Raw genomic sequence first — 23084 nt, 5'->3', positions numbered from 1 at the left:
GTGTCAAAGGTTTTTTTGGTTGGGGCCTTTTTTAGAAAGGTTCTAGAAAGGTTGTTTGTGTGCAAGCAGGTGTTTATGCAAGGACCACAGGGGTGACTCCATATCCCAGCTGGAGACAAACAAATGAAAGCACAGAGCAGCTGGGTTATTACTGAAGGGTGCACGTGTAATTTGGGCAAAAGCCGTGTTTGTTTATGTGGTGTCGTGTTTGGAGGGTTCTTAACTAATTAAAGAATTTTTTGTTTGAATCTTACCACGTGAGATTTGTTACTCTGCTGCAATATTTTTGTGAAAACTGGAAATGGTGGGAAAAGAGTGCTTGTGAGCAGGCCAACAAGTATGGAGTTAAGGCTACCCCATGTAATGCAAAAGTTTTCCTTTGAAACATGCATGAAGTGAGATGCCTAATCTTGGATATCTACTCCCTCTCAAGGTTTTCAAAGTGACTAATGGCTATAATATCTCCCTGGGAGTTTCCTAGTCAGAAACACCTCGTGAGAGTCTGCAGAAGGTACTGAGCAGCTCCACTCTGAAAACCAGACTGGCTGCCAAGATCTTGGCATCTGAAAGCCGCAGGCATTTACAGTCGCTATCCCCTGCGACATCTAAGGCAACACTGTTCAAAAAGTTGTTCTTGGCTCTTTCATGTACTGCCAATTGTTGAGGCTCAGTCATATATATGTAAATGTAAATGTAAATATATGACAACTTCCCAGTTAGATCAGTGACTAATTTTTACCCAAGCTGCAATCCTTTTTCTTTAAAAAATAAAAGTAAGCTAGAATTACTATCTTATATGATGTGACTAAAAGCTAAATCTTGATCGTTATTTTTTAAAAATTCATGAAATAACAGCACCCTGCAAGCATTTCATTTATCCTGCATCTGCACACGTGAGCATTGGAAGACCATAGCCCGTAACTACATTTGAAAGAGTGCTTTTATCATAGTTTCAAATCCACAGATGACAGGTGCCATTCAGTAGTTTTAATTTCATTTTCTATGTCCAAAACAATGGTGAAGGTTTGTGAGATCTCCCACCAGTAATCTCTTGTAGAAGATAATCCAGTCCAAATAAGACTATTCTTAGGAGACTAAAGAAGGGGAAGGCTAAGGTAAGCTAGGGAATTGTATTCATTGCATACATTGCCTATTTTGTCAAAATCAGTGCTTGAAGAGGGTGCTAGTTCAGAATTTGTTGTGTGTCTGTGTTGTGATGCCATGTAAAGGCAAGGGTTAGATGGCAAGGTGAAGGAGCATGGTGCTGGAGGTTTCATCCTGAAAGTGAGACACATAACCTTGGTCGAGCCCATGTGCAGTCATAAGAGAAGGGTTACAAGCTTGAGTGCTGTCTTTGAATTTCTGTTTCAGTAATTATGTTGTGCCTACCCTTCCCAAAATTCCCCATGAAAATTTAATACATCCCAATTCATTTAAGTCCTTGAACAAATAATTTTGTTGCATGTCCATATCACATTTTACTGTCTGTGAAGAGGTAGCAATATTTTTTAAGGCTTGCACTGGAATGCTGTCAGAGTTTATTAATTTTGGTATGTGCTTATATATGGGCTGAATTATATCAGTAGCCATACAGAGGAGTATAATTCTTTAAAGGAGTGGATACAGTGTATGTTGGCCACTGCTGAAAGTCATGTGTATTTTGGTTTGCTGGGCTGACAAGAGGGAACAATATACCAGGATTAGCATGGTTCACATCCTGAAGTGCACTTATGAACCTAGCGAGTGACTACCTAAACCTTAGACACAGTATGATGTTTTATGGGTTTAGTATCTATTTATTTTTCCTCTTCTCTTTACAAGTGTGCTAAAAGCAAACAATCTTTGATAGTGAGTCAAAGAGGCTATTTGTCCCTTGCACAAAAAATCCACAAGCTTTTTTGACTCCAATAATTTCTCTTCTACCTTCATTGAATTCATTGCTGGTGAAAGATGCTGGGTGAACAGTGCTAACGACTGAAATTTTCTAACCACAGCTGTGTGAAAGTAGCAGTGACCTTCCTTGGCTTTGCTTTTCTGCTGAGAGGAAATGATAAGGCTGTTTCTTGCTAAGCATGGGCTTAATGCTACCAGCTCGTCTCGTGCAGATTATCAAATAGTCTTCAGGTAGTAATGACCTTTGGTCATGGTGGACATGGGCCAGATCTAAACTAGCAAACTGTAAAAGGATCTACATCCCATTACCAAACCACTATCTGGTCTTACTCATTAACATTTTAGTGGCAAAAGTTCAAATGAGTTATTTCATTAATAGTCATGAAACTAATTACATTCAAGTGCATCTGTCAGTGGTAAAGACAAATGCATTTGAATAAATCCAGTCTGTGTAAGGAAATGTTACTCTGCTTCTAAATGAGAGAAATACTTTGCAAATCATGAAGATGTATTAAAAAGGCGAATGCAGATGTGTCCTACTTGTGATGTGCTTGATGCTGCAGTTCCCTAATACAGTCAGTTAATGAAGTGAATAATCAGAAGTGCACTTGAGTAGAGGCAGGGTCTTGGGCAATATTTTGTGCCTTATTTCCTCCCACAGATACCAAAAAGTCTGCAAGATAAGAAAGGTTGTGGGGCAGGAGGGTTGTCACTTACGTGGGTAAAACCAAATGTAACCCAGTATGAAGACTAGTTTGGATATATAGAGACCTGCATATAATGAGAGTGAATCAGGGAGGAGAGAGAAAGGGGAAGAAGTCTTAAATCTGTTTCTGTTAATTTTTGCCATTGGACAGCATTCCCCCACAGAAGGGACTCAAAAGCAAAGGTAAGAATTTGGCCAAGTCTATTATTGTAACATAGTCTTCTGTCTGTAAAATGGCACTGGCCTAGTCTGGGTTGAAATAAAAAAGATTGTGAGAAGAAGGTGAGCAGTAACAAGGTTATGCAGGTGTTTAAAGTAGATGAACCACTTAATACATTAATTATGGTGTGAAGTCAGCTGCATTTACCAACAGTCCACTGTTAGGAAAAGTGCTGTATGTGGATAACTGTTACTGTGAATCTATCCATATTAACATATCTTTGTATGTCTCATAATGCTTTGGCATTTTGCACAGGTATGAGAAATTGGGGGGAAAAGATGGTTTTTCTTCTTGGCTTTACTATCCCTGATTTCTGTGTTGTTAGCAGCAAACATAGTTGTGTTTCAGGATGTTGCGGGAGGTGGGGGTCTCCAAAATTTTTAAGAAGAGGATGCAGATATGGAAGATAAAATTACGTATTTATTTTACATCTGGACAACTAAACCGAGATACTTTAAGTGACCTACAGTGAAGTTCATGAGGTGGTACTTTCATATGTAACGTAACATGCTGTATCCAATGAGCTATTGTAAACCAAACATAAAACTCAGTTACTTTTGCTCCTACTGAGTTCTGGTTTTATTTCTGTTCTTCAGACATAATCTAGAGAAACCTGCACTAGAGTTAAGGATAATGGAGTTTGCAATGCAGATTCACAATGCAGACCACCTAGCACCAGTGTAACTTATGGTCTTGTAGCACTGCCACAAATGCCAATGAAATGAGTTGTAATGGGCTCAGCTGGGTTGTATGGGCCAAAAATTAATAGAAAGAGACAAATTGGGTTTTCTCTTTAGTAGAGTGCAACTTGCTCTTACTTTGTGTGGAATGTTCCTCAGCAGCCTGGGGACTTCTCAATTCGTCTTGGGAAGAAGCTAAGCTGTAGTGGGACTAGGGATGATGCCACCTGTGTGCAGTGAGTGGGACTCACACAAGGATGATCGCAATGAAGCAGGAAGGCAAGCCTGCATTGATATCTATCCCTTTCTGACTCCCAGCTAATGCCTGTTGTAAGGAGGATGCAGAGGTGGTAAATGGCTTGAATTGACTCCTGCAGTTGACCACAGCAGGAACATGGTCAGATGTGTAGTTCCGCTCTTGAGATACCTTTGTTTAACTCACTCTTGAAAGCTGGGCCACGTGATTTTTTTAGATGACAAACAGCTTTTTCAAATGTTTCTTTTTCACTTGCTAAACAATATAGATACAGTCAACACACCCATATAGGGAGTGGTAATGTGGCCAACCCAGCGAGGAAAAGGCAGAATTAAACGCTTTAGAGGTATTTCAAGGAGCCCCAGGGAAGGGGAAAAGATGTTCAACACACTTCTGCCTGTGAATAGGTCACACCAAAAAAGAGATCACTGACAGCTGGTCAGTGCTTTAAGACAGGTTGCTTAATCAAGAAAAAACATTGGATAGGGACCTGGGGGACTCTTAAGAAATAAAATAAGATTGTAAAGGTATTGAGTTTTGCTGTCTGACTTAGGGATGTCAAATGACAAAAACAGGGTCCACCAATTAATATGAGACTTTTTCAAAGTTCTCTGAAATTTTAAGGAATTTTCCATTAATGCTGCTAAGATTGGACCAGACGTAAGCGTTTCTCTGGCAGTCAGAGAGAGGTGAATTTTTTTCTAGCTTCTGTGCAGTTTCACCACATATTGTGGCAGTGTTTGGCATCCTTTCTGTTATTTCCCACTGGGCCTGTGCAGATAAAAAAGACAGGATACAAATATGTTTGTTGTTTGACAGGCAGTAGAGCAGCTTTGCCTGCTGCATTTATGTTTGGTTTGGAGTTGCTGAGCTGTGTTTCTCAGCGATAGAAATAGGTGCTTTCTGCAGTTTATGCCCTAAGCAAGGGTTGTTCCCTGCCCTCCCTGCCCAGTAAGTTGCACTAACCTATCAGTGTGTCCAAAGAAGGGCAGTGAAGCTGGCAATGGGTCCAGAGGGTCACTCTTATGCAGAGTAGCTGAGGGAGTTGGGGGTGTTTAGCCTGGAGAAAAGGAGGGTCAAGGGTGACCTTATCACTCTCTACAACTATGTGAAAGGTTGCAGTGAGGTGTAGGATGGTCTTTTTTCACATAATCACAGAATGATGTGTGTTGGAAGGGACCTGTGGAGATCATCTATTCCAACCTTCCTGCTCAAGCAAAGTTCTTTAGCTCATGTTACTCAAGGCTGTGTCTACACGGCATTTGAATATCTTCAGAAAAGAGACTCTACAACCTCTCTGGGCAACCTGTTCCAGTGCTAAGTCACCACGTAAAAAAGAAATTCTTCCTCAGATGTAGCTTCTTGTGTTGCAGTTTCTGCCCATTACCTCTCATCCTGTTGCTTGGCACCACCAAGAGGATTCTGGCTCCATCCTCTTGACATCCTTCCCTAGTGATGGACAAGAGGAAATGGCCTCAAGTCACACCAGGGGAGGTTTAGATTGGATATTAGGAAAAGTTTCTTCACAGGAATGGTTGTTAGGCACTGGACCAGGCTGTCCAGGGTTGTGGTTGGGTCACTGTCCTTCGTGGTTTTTAAAAGTCCTGTAGATGTCGTACTTAGGGACACGGATTAGTGGTGAACTTGGCAGTGCTGGCTTAATGTTTGGACTAGATGATTTTAAAGGTCTTTTCTGATCTAAAATGTTCTGTGATTCTATTTTTTATTGATACGTGCATGGCCACAGCTAGAGAATTATGTGGAAAAGTACATTCAGTACTGGGAGCAAACGCCAGCTTGGCAGCCCTTTGTCCACTCTTACAGGTTGATCAGTGCAGGTCTGTCCACATCACCTCAGCCATGACCTGGGCTGACCTGAACTGAAGTGAGAGAGTGACTCAGTTAATTCCCTGTCAGCTCTTTTGGCGTCTGCTGCCACAATGGCTGAGCTGCCAAGTGCCATCAGTGCAGTGCAGTGCTGTCCTTAAGGAGGTCTCTTGGGAAGGGGGTTGAAACTACAAAAGACTTGTCAACATCAGTTAGTAAAAACTTCCAAAACTCACCAAGTCTTGAGCTCAGATAAATATCGTTATCACTAAGAGCCAGGCTCCCTTTCTCTCTGTTCTGCACACAGTGTATGGCCAAACCCTGAAATCTTTATCCTCTTTATTCTGAGGTGATGCATAACAAATGCCACTGATCCAAACCAAGCCAGACAAAAATGTGCTCTTGTTACAAGTGACATATTTGCTAGGAATGGGCTAGCAAATAGTTTACTGTTTGGTTCCCAAGAACACACTGTTGTCAGCCCAATCAATGCACTGATGCCACAAAGCATTTCAGAAAAACATGAAATAAAGGAGGAATCTGTGCATGGGCACTGCTCAGTGAGCTTTGTAGAGTAAGGTGTTTAAACATTTGTCTCTGAGTTGCCTTTTGAACTGGAGCCCTTTAAACTGTGTAGCTGCAGGGATGTGGAGTGCTGAGCAAAGCGGGGCTTGGCTTGGGGAGGTGTGGGAGCCTGTTCACTGGTAAATCGTAGTTCTTCATCGTTCTGCTGTGAGGGAGGCCAGCACATGGGGGAAGGGAAGCACAGGCCACTAGAAGGCTACACTTCTGCTATGAGTCAGCCCCAAAGGAATCTTAATTTTAATTTATTTGTTTTGGTTGAGCTACCAGCTATTATTGGTGCAGCCAAAACCCCTGACTCTACAGAGCACTGTGACAGACTTGATACTATCACAGGGACCACTCTGGGATCCCTGCTGATCCCACTGCCACTGCAGCCACTCCAGCCCATCTCAAGGTCTAGAGTAATAAGACATTTCTGAAACCTCATCCCAGCTCCTGTTCTCTGTGTGAGTGGTTTAGACAGCACTTGTCTTCAGGGGCTCGGGAGATAGAGACCATTATTTGCCACTAGGCTACAAGGATACAGAAGATAAAATAGCAAATGGGCTGGTCTGACAGTCACTATATGGCTGTGCAAGAGCAGGTCTTTGTGTCTCTTAATGCTTGCAAACTTTTCCTTTCTTTCTTTTCTTCCCTGGATTTCCTTTCCTTGCTGATAGCTCTGCAGCCCTGCTAGGAATGCAGTTTGTAGGAAGCTGTCTGCCCAGAGGATGGCTGTATATCGTTGTTTCGATGCTGTCATGCTGTGCCAGAGTCTCAGTCAGAGTTTCACTGTGCACCTTGCTCAACAAGTCCCAGCCTTGCAGCCTGGGGGATTTGTGTTGGCACCGCAAGAGCTGGAAGTCAAGGGAGAAGCTTCTGTAGACTAAAGGTGCTAGGTTTGCATGCTTCTGTTTGCAGGTACTCTGTTGTAGGGTAGAGGTGAGACTTGTCTGCCACCTTCATGCATCACACCCAGCCGTACCCAGCACCATCGAGCTTTCCCTCTCCTGGCTCTCTGTTCCCAGTGATCACTTTCAGCACAGTCATCCAGGAGGTGATGGGGTGCAAGCAGGAATGCCCAAGCCCAGTTTAATCTTGTAAGGGACCCAAAGGGTCATGCAGCCTGTCTGCTAGTCTTTAATTATTTTTCTTCCCCCAAACTTGCCAAGCCCCATCTTAGAAGCAGGCAAAACTTCTTTGCACTTGGAAAGCAGAGTCTCCCAGGGTTTGGATGTCCTAATGACTGGGAGTCATCGTCCTGCCTACACTTAGTGGTGGCTGGCGTCTGTGGGTTTGTTCTGGTGCCAAGAAAACTGAAGAGATTATATACCTTCCTCACCTTCCCTCTTGCATGACAGCAAACTCAGCCTGACAGGGGTTTTTAATAGACATGAAGCAGGGAAGAGTTTTGTGAGCCTACGTATGGCATCAAAAGACTTTTTTTTTTTTTAAATTTTAAAGCTTGTGTGGTTAGCACAGGCTCAGGAGCAAGATAATTTTTCAGACCTTGTGAGATCAGCCACCCGCCGTGTCTGTTGTGATAGCTTTGCCCTAGCCTGCATGCTAGAAACTGTTTCTCCCTGTTATTTTGTTAGTGTTTATCATGTAATATGAATGCAGAAATCCTCAATCATTTAAGACACTCGCTTGCTCCCCCTCTCCCTCCTGCACTAAAGAAGGCTGAAAAGTAAGACCTAAGCAGTGGCTGCAAAACATTTTCCTAATATTAAAAATGAAAATGGATTGCAAAAGGCAGCTGCATTGTTTGTTTGTTTTTTCTTTTAATGCAGAGAAGCATGTTTCCTTTTCATTTGTTAATTACAACAGAAAATTCACCAAGGAGAATCTTGTAAAATGAGTCTCACATTGAGGAGGGAAAGAAAGAAAAGAAAAGGACCTGCCTTCACTCTGTAGCTCCTTGACCCAACTCACAGCTGTGACCTGAATTTAGTTTCTTTCAGCTTTTTATTTCCACCCTTTTCCTCCAATTTTTTTGGTCCAGTATTGACAGCTTCAGGAAGGATAAGAGAGCCCTATATTTTGCCCCCAGGCACCACATGGAAACGGCGATTTAGAAATTTAATCGTCAGGTATGGACTTATTTTGTGCGACACACACTTGCAGCCCAGGGAGCCACGGGAGCAGTGATGTGTGCCCATTGCTGGCAGGCAGCTGCAGGGACTTTAATTTCCCAGTCTTCTTGCTGCCTGTCTGACTTCCTCTTCCTCAGACACATCAGAGCCAAATATTTCCCCAGCCCATTTTATATCTCTGTAAAATGTTTAATTTGGGGGAAGCAGAGATTTATTTTTTTTCCAGACAGACTAAGAGGCAGTAGGGATGGGAACATTTGGGATGAGCTGCCCTTGCAGGATGCTGACCTGAAGTTGCTGAAACATCTCATGCAGAGCTTTTGACTAGTGTAAGGAAAGAACTGCAGCTCTGGTCTAAAATTCTGCCCCCAGAGAGACCATTCTGAAAGCTCACAAAGTTTGCTGGAAAACCAAGTGAAGGAGCCTTCCTTTTGTGAAGGAGCCATAGTCCTGGTAGGTTTGTGGAGCTTTGGATGCAGAGAGATTTCCAGGACTGCTCACTCTCTCCAGAGTGGATTAGCGCACAAGAATAAGCCATGCTAGGACATCAAGACATTATTCTGTCACTTTCCAGTTATATTAGCTGCAGGATGATTAGGTTTTGTACCAGGATTTTCACATTTTCATTTTGGGTGCAGGATGTATGCCAGAGGGGTGTTTAATGTGCCACCCCTACAGTTTAAACAAGAGCATGGTTTAAAACGCTTCAGTATACAATGGTGCGGAAGAGAAGCAGCTGCTTGAAAACGTTTTTGCACTGTTGCTCTTTTGGATCAGTGCAGCCACTAAATTCACACAGACACACTACCAGCCTTTTTCTGGGTCTCAAGGAGCTCCCAGACTATTGCTTATTAACACATCCTCTCATCCGTAGGTTTTAGAAGGTCTAATGGAACCAATTCATGAGCCTTTTCAGAAAGGTGTCAGCCTAGCACAGTCTGTGAGCACCAAATTTAGGCAAATCATTTGAATACAGTTTTACTCGAAGTTTATGGTCTTTCTGTGAATGCAAGTGTAGCACTGTGGTTGGGTTAAGCTTCAATTACATGGTACGACATTCTCAACTCACTTGTTTTGTAAGTAAATCCATTTTCTTTAATTATTATTTAAGAGGCTCATTTAGCATGTTACCAGTTAGCAGTATTATCAGTACTATTTAGTTTTTATCCCTAGTCCTGGTATTATTTAACAGGAGTGAATGAGGAGTAGAAGTGGGATTTATTCTTCCCACCATCCAAGCAAACATTAGCACTTGTGAAACATGAATAAAGACTGTTACAGTGCTATAGGGAGTGTGGTATATATCAGCACAATGTTTAAATACAGAGATAGTAGAACAAGGAAGCACAGTCTGATTTAAGTAATAACAACTGGTAACAGGCTAAAGTCTAGTTAAGTCCATCATCTGGTTTGTAGCCACGCTAATATCCTTGTTTTATTTAGGGCAAAAGCTGCCAGGGTGGGGCAGAATGGGTGGAGTGGCGGCTATAACACCGATCCAGCATTTCCCAGAACTGCAGATGAGAAGCTCAAAGCTGTATTTATGAGAATTCAGTCCCGAAATGAACAAACTTCTGCATCTACAGGTTTGATACATCTTGGAACAAGTCACCAATGTCCTGTGAGATTGCATCTAAGGCAGGGAGTTGCTGATTCTTTTTGCTGACAGAGTAGACAGGTAGAGGGACTAAAACATATACTGCAGGCTGATATCAAATAATTTGCAATGAATCACAAACTGAACGTGTTTTTGCTTGACCCAAAATGTTACACCAACGGGACTGAAACTGCTGAACCAAAACATACTTTGAGCATGGATGTTGTTCCTTCTTGGCAAAAAGTGGAGGATTCAAATATTTTTCTTCAGAGATTTCTCTGTGTCACTTGTCCCTCTGCACCTGCAGCCACCTTGGTGATTCAGACTAACAGGAAGGACCAGAATGAAGGGCTGCATTGGACAGGTCCACATGAGCTGGTACCCCCCTGCACTGTGCTGACTGTGTGGACATAGCAGTTTGGAGCCCCAAAGAAGCAAAGCAGAGCTCATGCCCAAGACCCTTGCTGCTGGCTCTTAGTGCAGGTGCAGGCTGACTGCAGCACAGCAGTGGCCATTATGTTATGCAGGCAAACATAAGGGCACGTGCCTGTGCTGGTGGTCACTTGGTAATGGTGCAGGTCTAGGTCTCTAAAATATTTTTGTTTTCAGTGAGCTGGAGTCCCAGTGAGTTGGAGAAACTGAACAAAGCAGAAAACCCCTTGCAGTAGGGCAGAAGGAGAATCATTGGCGTAGTTGCCTAAAACATGAATAAACTCTCCCCTTGGTGCTTTCAATTCCAAGACTATCTGCCTTTTGGAAAACAGGATGGAGTGAAGTGTCAGTCAAGATGCAGAGTAATTGTGGAAGTCTCTAATAAGCATTTATATCATGCTTACACTTGTAAATCTCAAAGCAAGCTACGCCTACAGCAGAAACAAAACAAAAGCATTAAACATTAGCAAATGGCCATTTGCTCTAGGGTATTGTGGAAGTGGAAAAACTTGTTGAATACAGAGTTTTGTAAGTTTTTCTCTGGGCACTTAGGTTATCTGGGTGGCACATGTGCAGTTGCGTTGATCATTACCAACCACGAAGAGATAGCATTTAGCTTCCCCAGGAGAGGCTCATAAAAGCAGCTCTTGTTAATGTGTACTTAATGCCCAGAAACTGGAGTGCCCCACCCTTGGAGAGTGTGGTAGGTGCTTGGATCATGCAGGTTTAGCAAGAAAGTGTCAAAGATTTCCCAGCTGCATGTGTGAGTTTTGTCATGGGGCTGTGTGAGAGTGACCAGTGCCTGCTTTTGTTCAGCTGCTGGGCTCTGGTGGAAGATTTGCAAAGCACTGGAGCACCTCAGGGCATCCTCTGAGAAAACAGTATATTTAGGAAGATCCTGCAAATCCTTCACACAGGGGCCAAGGGATTCTTGTATTCCCTTTGCAAAGGGAGTAGGGCATCCTTGAATGAGATACTGGTGTAAATGGGTTTATGTGCCATCTGGTCGTAACATGACAGAAACAATGGGCAGATACAGGAGGGAGATTTACTGCTGCTTTTACAACAGCCACATGAAAGAAAAGTGGGAAACATAGCTGATGAGAATGAAGGGTATTCTACTATAGTAGCTGTGTGATACAGAAATTAATGTAGGAGTAGCCTGGCTTTTGACTGGAACACCTTTTTTTTTTCCCTCTTTATAGGGCACCCATAAGTTAGTAAACAGAGAGAAATTTGAATTGTTTTGAAAGTTTTGAGAAAATTGAGAAATCCACAAGTGGATTTACAGTGGGGGCCAATTCAATTAAGTAAAAGAATAGCAAATGGAATATATTTGGAGATGTAAAACAAATTTTTGTTATGTGACTTTTGGGAGCAAACCGAAGTCAGGTAACTTAAATAAGTCCTCTACCTTCATTGGAGGCTGCCTTCTGTTTGAAAAGAATCTGAAGCAGTATCCCTGGCATGCTAACTCGCTTTCCTATTCATTTGCAATGATCTGGTTGTGCTTTTTGCCCCTCAGTGACCACAGCCATTAAATTCTGACTGTTGATGTATGTGAATTGTTTAAAAATGTATTTGTATTTATGCCCTTGCTTTTTCCATTTGTCTGCCTGCCCAGAAGAGCTGGATGTCAATCACTGCTCACTCCTCATAATGCTCCTTTCCCTTCTCTTGGGTCATGTGTGCAGACACTTCCACTGTAGTCCAGATTCATCAGCTTGTTTATCTGGGATTTCTTTCCTTTTGGCATCTCCTGTCTTTTGGCAGGTTCCCTCTGAGCAAGATTTAGCAGAGACTAGGACAGGCAACTCTCTGTATATATAACACTTTAATGTTATACTTCCTAATCCTTTAGTAACCTGGTCTTCTTATACTGTGATGGAAAGTGAAATACTGCTAAGCAGTTTAGTATCCCATCTAATTAGTTGAGGGGGTGGCAAAGGGCAGAATGCAGTCAGTCAAACCCTCATGGCTGGAAGCAAAAAGAAAGACTCAGACTCTTTAGTTTGGGAGACCTGGTGGGTCCTGCCAACTGTTGAGAGAGGCAAAGGGGCCTGTGCCAAGCATGACACTGTAGACAGAGGTGGAAAGCCAGAACAAGCTGTCACAAACATATTGCTGACAGGATAGAGATAAGCTACATTAATTCCATGTACTTTGTACTGCTTTGTGCCACTCCTGCTGGTTTATGCCAATTGTTTTGGACTGGTTCAGGAGTGCAAGTGGGATGTCTGCAGGAAATGGCCAGAAAACAGCTGGGCTGTGATACTGAGTTGAGGAACAAGTATTGGTGATTGTACAGCTTTTGCTACATTCCTGTATCCCATTTTTTCCACTACAGGTTTAGGAATGTCATCCTGCTTCTTAAATTTTGTCCACCTCAGATCATGAAAATTCTGACAGTAATTACGTAATTACTTCCACTAGATTATTGCTTGCAGTATTTCTTATGGTGTTTAATATACTCATCAAAGACTTTTAGTTGGAGTCAAGCCAGTTTGCCTCTACCTTTACATTTGTGAGGGTCTGCTTTAAAGATACTGCCTTGACTGATTTCAATAAAACAGTTCTGGATTTGATAGAGGAGCTATAGGTCACGGTCAATGACGTGGGAATTGTGACGAGTTGAAAGTACTCGGAAATTTATTAGCAGATTATGCTAGTGATTGAAGCTTCCAGTAGGAATGAAAAGCAAGAAACTCTTACTTAAGTAGTAGTGAGGCTTAGTTCATGAAAATGCCATTTGGTAATGATAACATAATCAGTTAATGCTACCTTCTCTGCCATTGGACACGCTGGACAAGTGGCAAAGCATTGTGCTGAAGAGAGGTAGCAGCATGTAAACCTGCCTCCTAGCTACTCTGAACTGCTTCCTGTTGCAAGTTTTGAGCTCTGCTGAAACACCTTTGTGTTTGTTCTGACCCTGTTCCCAGGTGATTAAGAAGGACAATGGCTGTTGGGCAGAGCTCTTTGTTTTAGAGAGGTAATTGAAAAGATTATGACAAGATTGCCCCATTTTTTGTCTGGATTTTGCTAGTTTCCTATCAGTCAAGAGTTAGGTCTGGGTTCACTGCAGCATGTCCATTAGCATCCTTTGTCACTTGCTCTCAGCAATAGACAAAGGTCACATGTCCTCGAAGATTTTATTAGATACATCAAGCAGTCCTTGACATCATGCATCAAAAAGTACTACGGGACCAATCAGAGCAGGCAGTTGTTCTCAAGGTGACCTGATTTTTCATCAGTGGGGGATTCTGGAAGAAATTCTTTCATTTGCTTCTCTACCAAAATGCCCTTTTGTATGAGTTCCATTTGCTCCCTTCTCTTCCACAGGTCACCTGGTCATTCACAAGGTTTAAAACAAGATATTTTATTCCGCAGTTCCATTACTGCAATATTGCTGGTAGCAGTACCTCCTTTTAATTAAAGCTAGGTCACCAAATGGTATTGCTGGCTTGCTCTGATCCATCTATATGGTTTTAGGTTTTTAGAGGTGGGGAAGAGAAGGGGAGTAAGTATGTATTTGTCATGGTTTAGGAATGGTATGTTCCAATTTAAAATTCCCACTAAAACCCACTCTGTGCTTGTTCACTCCCCTGCTGTAGAGGAGAATTGTAGGCATGAAGGTACAGATCATGGGTTGAGATAAGACCAATTTACTGGAAACAGCAATGAGATAAGGAAATGAACAGTAACAGCAACAATACTAATGACAGAGGGTACAAGAAAGGAAGGATTCACACAGAAAACACGCAGCAACAGACAATACTGGACAGCTCCCTGTGCCTCACTCACTTGACTAAAACGAACCCCTTCTCCCCAGAACAGACTCCCTTCCCTCCAGCCTCGGCAATGACAGTGATGTGTGGTGCTACCAAACAACCTCTGGGTCCCAGCCGTGCCTCCTCCTGGCTACTGCAAAATTAACCCTGTCCTGGCCAGAACGAGGACAGTATTCTAAATAATTACGCTTTTCAGGCATCCCCTTAGTTTGGTTTCCTCCAGGATTATTTAATGTTTTCCAGCATCATAAGAGTTATGCAGGGATGCTTTCTATAAGGTGATCAACAAGCCCTGTCTGTAAGGTCATATTTGTACATAACTTTTTGCTGTTCAGTTGCTAACATTGCTCTCTGCTCTACAGGAAAATCTTGCATGTTTATTTTGGCTGAGAATGCTCTCAGCGAAATCAGAACAGTCTTTATTTATTTGTGTTTTGCAATCTACTGACAGTTGTAGCAACATCATTTTCTGAGGTCATATTGCAGAAGGCTGGAAGGGAGCAATGTCTGCTGGAATGTCTTTTAGGGTAGATAGATAAAAAAATAACACACTGCTTGCAATTTCTGCATTTTCCATGTTTCGTTTTGAATGACTGTTTGTTTGGTTTTTTTTTACTTAAATATATTTGAGATCCAGTAGACACTATTTCCAAGAATGTTTACAATGTGCCTTTTCATGGTAGAGAGACCTGAGCTTGCCACTGTGGTGCAGAGGCTTTCCACAGTTGCATGGGCGAAGGCAGCTTCAGTAAAGTGTTCTTATTGATCTGTTACTTGAGTTGTGTTGTGTTTTGTCTTGTTTAATAAACAAATATCTATCTGCTAAGCTGTTTTAAAAAGCAGCACTTATCTAATTAAGTAACATTTTGAGTTTCTTCAGGGATCTTCCTGGACCTGAAGGACTTACGCTGACATAATCCTTTAAGTGTAAAATTACTGAATGTCATAACCATTGATTAATTTGATCAGATAAAGCAGATCAAAGGAGTAAGGCAATTTGGAGATCCACTTATTTTTATGCTATGTCTGTATGACATACCTCCACTAGCATCTTCATTAACTGCTTTCAGGTGAGAGGAAGGAACAAATAGAATGACTTCAACTGGGAAGGATGTAGGTTAGTAATCCCCAAGTTCACTTGCAGTTGTGTTTACTAGCTCCAGGTTTTTACTGTGGAGGCCAGAGGTTTACATTCACATTGATGAAATTAAAAGTGAAAGTACTGTAGCTTTTCATCAGAACTGCAGTGCCTATGACCTACATTAGCGTCTCTGCTTTCTGCCATCTCTTCACCAACTGCCTCAAAATCTCAGCAAAGCTTGGAAAAGCCTGTGGTGAGTCCAAGGGGAATTGGGACACCCTACTTTGTCACCTGTTATAAGCTCAAGTCCTTGTCTTAAGGACTAGATATGTTGTCAGAGTGATATCAATGGATTTAGCAGAGGCTCCCAGACAATAAGTAATTTCTCTGACTACACTGAGCTTCTGTAAAGGCTCTTAACAGGGACAGGAATGGATAATTTTCCCAGTAGGCTCCTCTGCTAGATGCAATTCTCAGCTCTGGCAGTGTAAACCTTGGAGGGGTTGTGCAGAGGCAGTTGTTACATATGATCAGTGCCAGCAGCAGTGATGTCAGATGCCATCTCTGCGACGTGGCCCATCCCTGGGATGTGTGGTGGCATTGAGGATGGGTGACGCAGACTTTGACTCAGCCTGAAGATGTTGCCTGGGATGCCAACTGGGTAGTAGGGTATGGTGTGGCTCACGCCACTAATCCAACCCACTGGGCTGAAACTTCCAGTGCTGTTTGTGCCAGGTGAAGACTCAGGGGTGGCTGTTGTCATGGCTGGCACACTCACTTGCTGTCTCCACTGGGTGGGTCCCCATTCAAAGCATAAGTGGAAGAAATCTGGGGCAGAGCCAGTGATGAAGCTGATTTCCCTTCAGTGATAATTTTGGCAACTAGGTTTCAAAACCCGAAATTTTGTTCTGGGGCTTTTTTCTGAAGTGCTTTTTATTTGAGAGGTTCTTTTCTCTTGTGACATTGCTTACTTTTGGGATTGTAGCATATGAGTTTTTTACAAGTTCATGGTTTGTTCCAACAAGCCTATATGAGTCTTATAAAGAACATGGGACTATGCTTCAGAGCTGAGTTTGCCCTTTCTATCTGAAAAAACCACAAAATTGTTCCTGAATTTTAATTTTGTTTCCTCACCCTTGTGCTGTTCTTATATTTTCCCATTCACAGAGAAAGCAAGAGAAATTTGCTGCTGTTTTTGCCCCTAGCTGCACACATTTTAAATATGTGGCTAATACTCTGTAACACGCATATTCTACAAACATGAGTGTTAAAAATTACTGGCAAACGTTTCAGCAAAACAAATGCAACCATCAGGGAGGTGCAGGACATGAGCCACCTTTCCCCATGCCCCCACATTTCCGTGCCCTTGTTTCTCCTCTCTGTAATTTCAGGGCTGTTGTCTGCCCTGCCAACGCAGGAGTGGTTTCCTGCCCCTGGGTCTGACTGAATATGGTGTGGGCAGAGGCTCAGGTGGGCACAGCCCCTTGCTGCCCTGGGACAGTGCTCCTGCCAGTTGGCTGGTGGTGAGCTGGGGCTATGTCCACTGGACCAGAGCAGGCTGTGACCTGGTGATAAACCACACAAACATAGTTGTTCTGCCCTTCAGAGGTTGCTGCCCCTGCAGCTCTCACCCTTCCCACTGTGACCTGGGCAGTGGGGGACCTGGGCTTCAGGCTGCCTCTCAGCTTAGCCATTAGCACTCATGGAGCAAGAGTGCACATGCAAGTCTGCCTCATCTGCCATCCTTTTCAGCAACATTGTGCTTGGGACAGTTCCCACAGCAGTCCTCCTGGCAGCCCCCCAGCCCTGTGTTTCTTCCCTTTCTGTGGGTTAAGGAGTTGGGGCAGTGACACAAGTGCTGTCTGGCAGTAATGACATGAATTGGGTGATGAGAACAGGACCCCAGAGAAAAGGCACATGTCAGGGAATAACAGTCCCTGGCCCTTGCATGTTCCCAGGGCCCTGACTCCTCTTCTCTTGCTCCCAGGCAGGAGAGAGGTGTCTGGAGAGTTGCTCAGGCCTTGAGGGAAGCACACTTGTACATCCAACAGTAGCTGTCACAAGGAGGCTGAGTGGCCTTTTGAGAGGCAGTCTTTTGAAATCAAGGGATGGTGATTGGTATGAGATACATCCCTGTTTACTCTCTGATAGCTTTTTACGTCAAAGACCATCATCAGTGAATCACCTACTCGTGTGTGTGACTGTCATCATTGCTGTGCTAAATATAAATGTCAAAGGATATTGAGCTGTAGGAATAAACCGGAGTGTGCTGGCATGTCTGTATCAGACAGGTCTTCCTGTCCTGTGTGTCCTTCTCTCTCCATTATAAAGCCTGCTGTGTCCTTCTCACTCCATTATGAAGGCTGCTACGGTCAGTGGGAAGCAGCTGCAGAAACTCAAATCTAAGCCAGAAGTACAGGTTATATTTTCATACACAGATCTGGCATATCCACACATTGGATCTCTTCTTGCCTGTTCTGTCAAAATTATATCAGTGAAGAGAGAAAGGTTTGCTTTGACAGTATTTCTGAGGTAGAAACATTGAGAGACTCAGAAGCGTTTTCACACCCTTTTTTATACAGAATGTGTGATTTTTAAATAAGCACTAGAGAGAAAGTAACTTCGCCAAGGCTACCAGCCATGCTGATCTGTGGACCATGGGTATGGAGTGTGATTCACATGGGTTCAGGTTAAAGCATTTTAGTTAGACTCTCGAGTTAGCAGCTTCAATTATAAACATAAGCGATTGTTGTTGTTTTCTGTTGAAAGCTGGAGAAACCAGGGTGAAAATTCCCTTGTATTTCATATAACCAAACATTCTTTTATTTTTTTTTTTCAGTAAATCTATTTTTTTTTAATCGCGTCAGTAAAATGGTAATGAAGAAGGCCAAAAGAAAAACATCAGGAGCCTGAGACTGCCTGTTTACTTTCCAGCAGCACTCTGCTCTGGCAATTGCAGTGGGGTTTTTTTTAACCTGTTGTGCTCCCTTTACAGCATATGAAGAAGTGATAGTGAATTTAAAAATGAGGTTTGAATGTGCAAAGTAAATATGTTGTGATTTAAAAAAGCTTAAAAAATCCTGTAGAATGTAGAAAGATGAGGATAACACTAGTTGTCTTTACTACTCCCCTCCTGAATGCTGTTATGCAGATAATACTGTATTACATGATAAAAAATAGTTAAACAACCTGTGGTAAGGTTGACCTTTGGGCATTTCTATAAGAACTTTGCATAATGATTAAGGAAAATCTGTGGAAATAGTCAATTTTATAACACACACACATTATATATCTATATCTGTTTGAGTTTACTCATTAACATCAGAGACCTCTACAATAATGACTCAGTCTGCTATTTTCAGGGAAAAAAATGGCAACAGTGCATCTGGGCTTGAAACCACCTCCTTCAGCAGTACTGCAATATTCAGGGCTATTTCACTTGGCATCAGAGACAGGGGGATGTCTCACACTGCTGCACATGAGGCTCATCCTCAGGCTTTGGCCCCTTATTTTAGAATACCGTGGTAATTCTTATATTTTCAGCATTTTATAAATAAGTACTTCTGAGGGAGTCAGGATTCTTACTCCTTAGTAATTTGTTTACCATTGCTTTCCTCTTTGGATTATTTGCTGCCCCTTCCCAGTGTTGTGTTTTCCTGCCCGAGGCTTGGGTGGCTGATCTCTTCTTGTCACTCTGTGGTGCCTGGGTGGGCTTTCCTGGGTGGGACTCCCCGGCTGGAAATGAGGAGAAGCTTTGTTCCTGTCTTCCTTTATCATCCTTAGTTTCTGCCTCCCTCTTTTCAGTTACACTTTTCCTTTTCCTCTTTCCATTCTCTGTTCCTCTGCCATAGGTGTGCCCATGGATGCAGGAACATCCTTCCAGGGGTTCCAGCAGAGAAGGGACTTCAAGCCTCCTTGCCTTCCATGCTGTCCCAGCTTCACATCCATCTCATGGTTGCCAGTTCCCCTCACTTGCTGCCACGCTTACTATTCGTCCTTTTTCTTGTCTTTCTCCCATCATGTCTCCCAGCTTCTCCCTGTGCCTTTGCCTCACAATACAGCCACCTCTGTGCCACTGTCCCAGAAGATCTGTGTCACATCTTCAGCCTGTAAACCCTCGTCTCCATCTCTTTAGTAACCCCAAATACAGCTTTCTACAGGTTTTCCAGAAACCTATAAAAGGGGAAAGAGCTGGCAACTTTTGTCAGAAGAACATGGAGTTGTATTCAGTAGAGATAGTACTTAGTCCGTGAAGTCTGAAAATGTAGGAAGGTGGGAGACAACTGTGAGAAACAGAAATGCCAGAAAAATGTGGAGGATTTGGCAGCCCTGTCTTTATGTCTGCTGTGTTACCCTGCAGAACAGAATTGAAGACAAACATATGAATGTGCTAACGTTGAAGTTACTGGATGCAAGTCTCTTACTGAATTACTTTGAAGGATTTTATTTTTTTAGTTTCAAGGTTAATTTTTTTGTCATCATTCTGCTCTATTTAGTTTTCTCTTGAAGTAATAGTAATGAAAAGGTGCATTGCTCCAGAACAACTCCAAACCTCTGTCTTTCAAAATCCTTGTTCAATATTACTCTTCTTTGGCTAAAATCTTATCAGATCCAATTGAATGCTGTCAGATTGCCATTGCTTTGTGTCACTAGCCCAGAACCTGACAGCAGGCATGAACCTTTGGGAAAATCCATCATAAAACACTGGTAGGAAACTAGTTAATTCCAGTCTAATGCAGTTAATCAGATTATTTTAAGAGCACATACCTCTGCAACCCCTTTGTAACTCTATCACCTGGCCTGCCCAGTTTTTTTAACCATTGTTATGCTGCAAAGAAGGGAAAATTCAGAGTCCTTTGAGTTCAAAATAGCAGGCATCAAAACAGTGATGATTTCAAAATCAGCCTAATCATTATTCAATATTGTGCTTACTTCTGATGGGAGATAATAATACTGTGTCCCTCCTTGTCTGAAACTGCTTACAGCTGCTATCTGCAGTTCCCATCATCAAATGTGGGCAGTCAAATCTTGCCGTGTTTGCCACTGCTGGTACAAAGCTGCATACTCTGGGAGTATAGTTTACCATCATTGTAAATAATGCTGTACTCATTATAAAGCTCTAAAGTGATGTAAAATTTATCTGTTCTAATTCGTGTAATGTAACGATTGACCTCAATAAATTGATTGAACTTAGAAAAGATAGTTTCAGTAATCAGAAGCAAAATGAAATGTTACTTGGTGTAAGTATATAGATTATCTGGCTCAGGAAGAAGTGGTGACAAACAGAACATACACCTGAACTGCTAACTCATTCAGACTGGTTTTTTTTTTTGTTTGTTTGTTTTGGGTTTTTTTAACTTGAACTGGAACTGAAGTTGAACCATTACTTTAAAGTCTTGGGTGTATTTGACCCAGAACTGAACTGCTTCCAGCTTTCCTTCCTGCAGAGTATCTCTAGCTACTGCTTTTGAATCCTGACATCCTCCCATGCCAGCCTGCATAGCCTGTGCCATGTTGGCAGCTGCCTGGCAGCACTGTGTTGCAGTCTTTTCCCCTGCACTGCTTGGGACGTCATCTTGCACTGCTCTCAGTTGTTTTGGAGACCCATGCATGGAGGAGTTCCAGACAGACCTTTCCTGCCTCTGGCATGGGGGACTCCCACTGCAGTGTCATGAAGTGTGGGTTTGCACCTCCCTCGTGGTGTGGGGCTGCAGGGGCCCTCCTGTGTGGCACCTGCATGTCACCTGGCTCAAGTGGCCCTGTGGGTGTATATCTCTGTACCTCACACTGCTGCTGAAAATGCTGCAGAGGGAAGGAGGTGGGAATGCAGGCCAGACTCACACTGGGAGCTGTCTCATAACCCATAAACCTTGTCTAAACAGCTAGGTGGTTTGGTACGAGCAAGCTTGAGGTGGTTCATCATTACCCAAACTGGTTAGCAAATATTTACTGATCTCCAGCCAAGCTGAACTGCAGTCATGCTATCAAGTTGGTGATTCTGTCCCTTTCCTGACAAGTGAAGTATAAATGAATGTTTTTTTCTGTATTATGACATGAATAAGGGCTGAGGCCTTGTGGTTTTCAAAGCCTGGTTGTGATAACCATTGCCATGGCAATTAGACCATCTCAGTGCACAAGGTGAGAGGATGCTGGCTCTGTGGTTATCCTGGTCTTCCTGGGGCTCTTGCCAGCATGGATGGGGGCACTGGGTCCTCCATTCGGAGAGCATCAGGTGGATTTTCATGCAGTTACCTGTGTTTTACAACACAGAGCTACAAATACATCAATGGAAAAAGAGTTTCTAAGTGGGCAGAAAATGGCCTTCTGCTGAATGCATACTAATACACCCCCGTCTCTTTGGACTTAAGTTTTTACTTAGCTTTCAAGTGTATATAAAATTCATTTATCTTGATTGAAGGTTGCATGTGCTTTCGTTGTATTTCTGATCAGATGTGCTGATCATAGGTCTGTTGCCGCTGCTGACTTGGGATTCCAGTGTCAGAAGGAGCTAAAGGTCTTCTAGCCTGCTGCTGTCTTTTTGGTGATGTTAATGAAGTAACAAACCTCCTGCTGCAAAACCTTGGTCCACCCTGTATTTGTGAATGTAGTAATAAATTATGTAGAGAAAATTCTATTCTTGAATAGATTCCCTTCCAGTTAGGCTACCATTAATGGTGTACATCATTAAGTCTTAGTCAGTGTAATATTGTGCTGGGTGGGAAGGAATCCCAGGCTGAGTCTATTTTTGACCTCTAATGGTTGATTTACAATGAGTTATAGTAGCAGAGTTCAAATGTTTGGTGATTATTGCTGAGCTGGCCTACTATCAGGCAGTTTTAAAAATAAAACTTGCAATTTGAAGAGCATAATTGAAGTTCCTTAACAGAGCCCTGCTTGACCTTTTAGCAAATGCACTGGACTTCCTGAAGCAGCACTCATGGGCAGGACAATGCCACAGGGCAATGCTGGCCAGCACTGTCCTGCTGCTTAACGGGACCATTGACCTCTCCTTGCTGGTTCTATGCTTCTTGTGAGGCTCATCATGGTGTGTTGCAGTGCTCATGATCTTTAAGTGTCTTCTTGGTGGAAACAATGGGAAACTAAATTGTGAAACGGAAGGATCCTGCAGGAAACAAAAATCTGTATGAAAAAGATAAATGTGGTGCAAAATGTGATCAGCTGGTTCAAGTGCCAGCCGTGTTTTGCTTGCAGAAGTGTGGCTGGGCTCTGCAATATCTGTTCTATTCCTCACAGAAGTTCAGTCTTCAGAAACTGGGAAGAATGGGAGCCAAATTTGTCTGTCCTTTTCCAGAACTTCCCCAGGGTCAGTTTTGCCTGCGCCTGGCCCTGACGCTGTGTGCAGGCATGTCATTCCATATGGAAACAATAACTTCAGCTGCAATGCAGGAATGTCTCCAAAAGAGTTTCCTTTCAAGGAAGCACACAAGCCCTTAGCAGTGATGTCCATATGTGACTCTGCTGTGTATCTAATACTAATTAAACTCTTGACAGGTGTTTTTTGGTTTTGTTTTGCAGGAAGAAATCATTCCTGTTTTCAGCTCTGTATGCTGCCTTTATATTTGGTGGTCGGCACCTGATGAACAAACGAGCAAAATTTGAACTGAGGAAGCCACTAGTGCTCTGGTCTTTGAGCCTCGCCGTCTTCAGGTAGGCATTGCTTCACACCACCTGCCTTTGACATCAGGCCATGAAGAGGTTTGGGGTTCTTCACATACAAACAGCACTGCTGGTGTGACATCAGGCTCACACAGAAACAGCATTTCTTTGTTCCTGCTATTCAGGATTGTGTCCTGATCCACTCTCCACCATCGAAATGATCCCCTTTGACTTACCAGGTCATACAGCATTTGAGGAGGGGAGCAATCAATAACCCTCTTGAAGAGCAAAGGTGAAAATAAAGGAGGACATGAGAAAAAGCACTTA

The 23084-nt window shown here is 42.8% G+C and overlaps 1 protein-coding gene across 1 annotated transcript in view; it reads left to right on the top strand.

Annotated features, from left to right (window-relative positions):
- Positions 1–23084, top strand: part of ELOVL6 (ELOVL fatty acid elongase 6) — a 74164-nt gene that overhangs the window by 27079 nt on the left and 24001 nt on the right. Inside the window, exon 2 of the mRNA XM_085058391.1 lies at positions 22677–22808. Coding sequence (XP_084914517.1) covers positions 22677–22808 — 132 coding nt within the window. The remainder of the gene's footprint in view (positions 1–22676; positions 22809–23084) is intronic.

This window comes from Lichenostomus cassidix, chromosome 4 (genome assembly GCF_008360975.1).
Source record: "Lichenostomus cassidix isolate B80296 chromosome 4, HeHo_3.0, whole genome shotgun sequence".
Classification (NCBI taxonomy): Eukaryota; Metazoa; Chordata; class Aves; order Passeriformes; family Meliphagidae; genus Lichenostomus; species Lichenostomus cassidix.
Note: the sequence above shows the minus strand (reverse complement) of the source record. Positions and strands in the feature narration are given on the sequence as shown.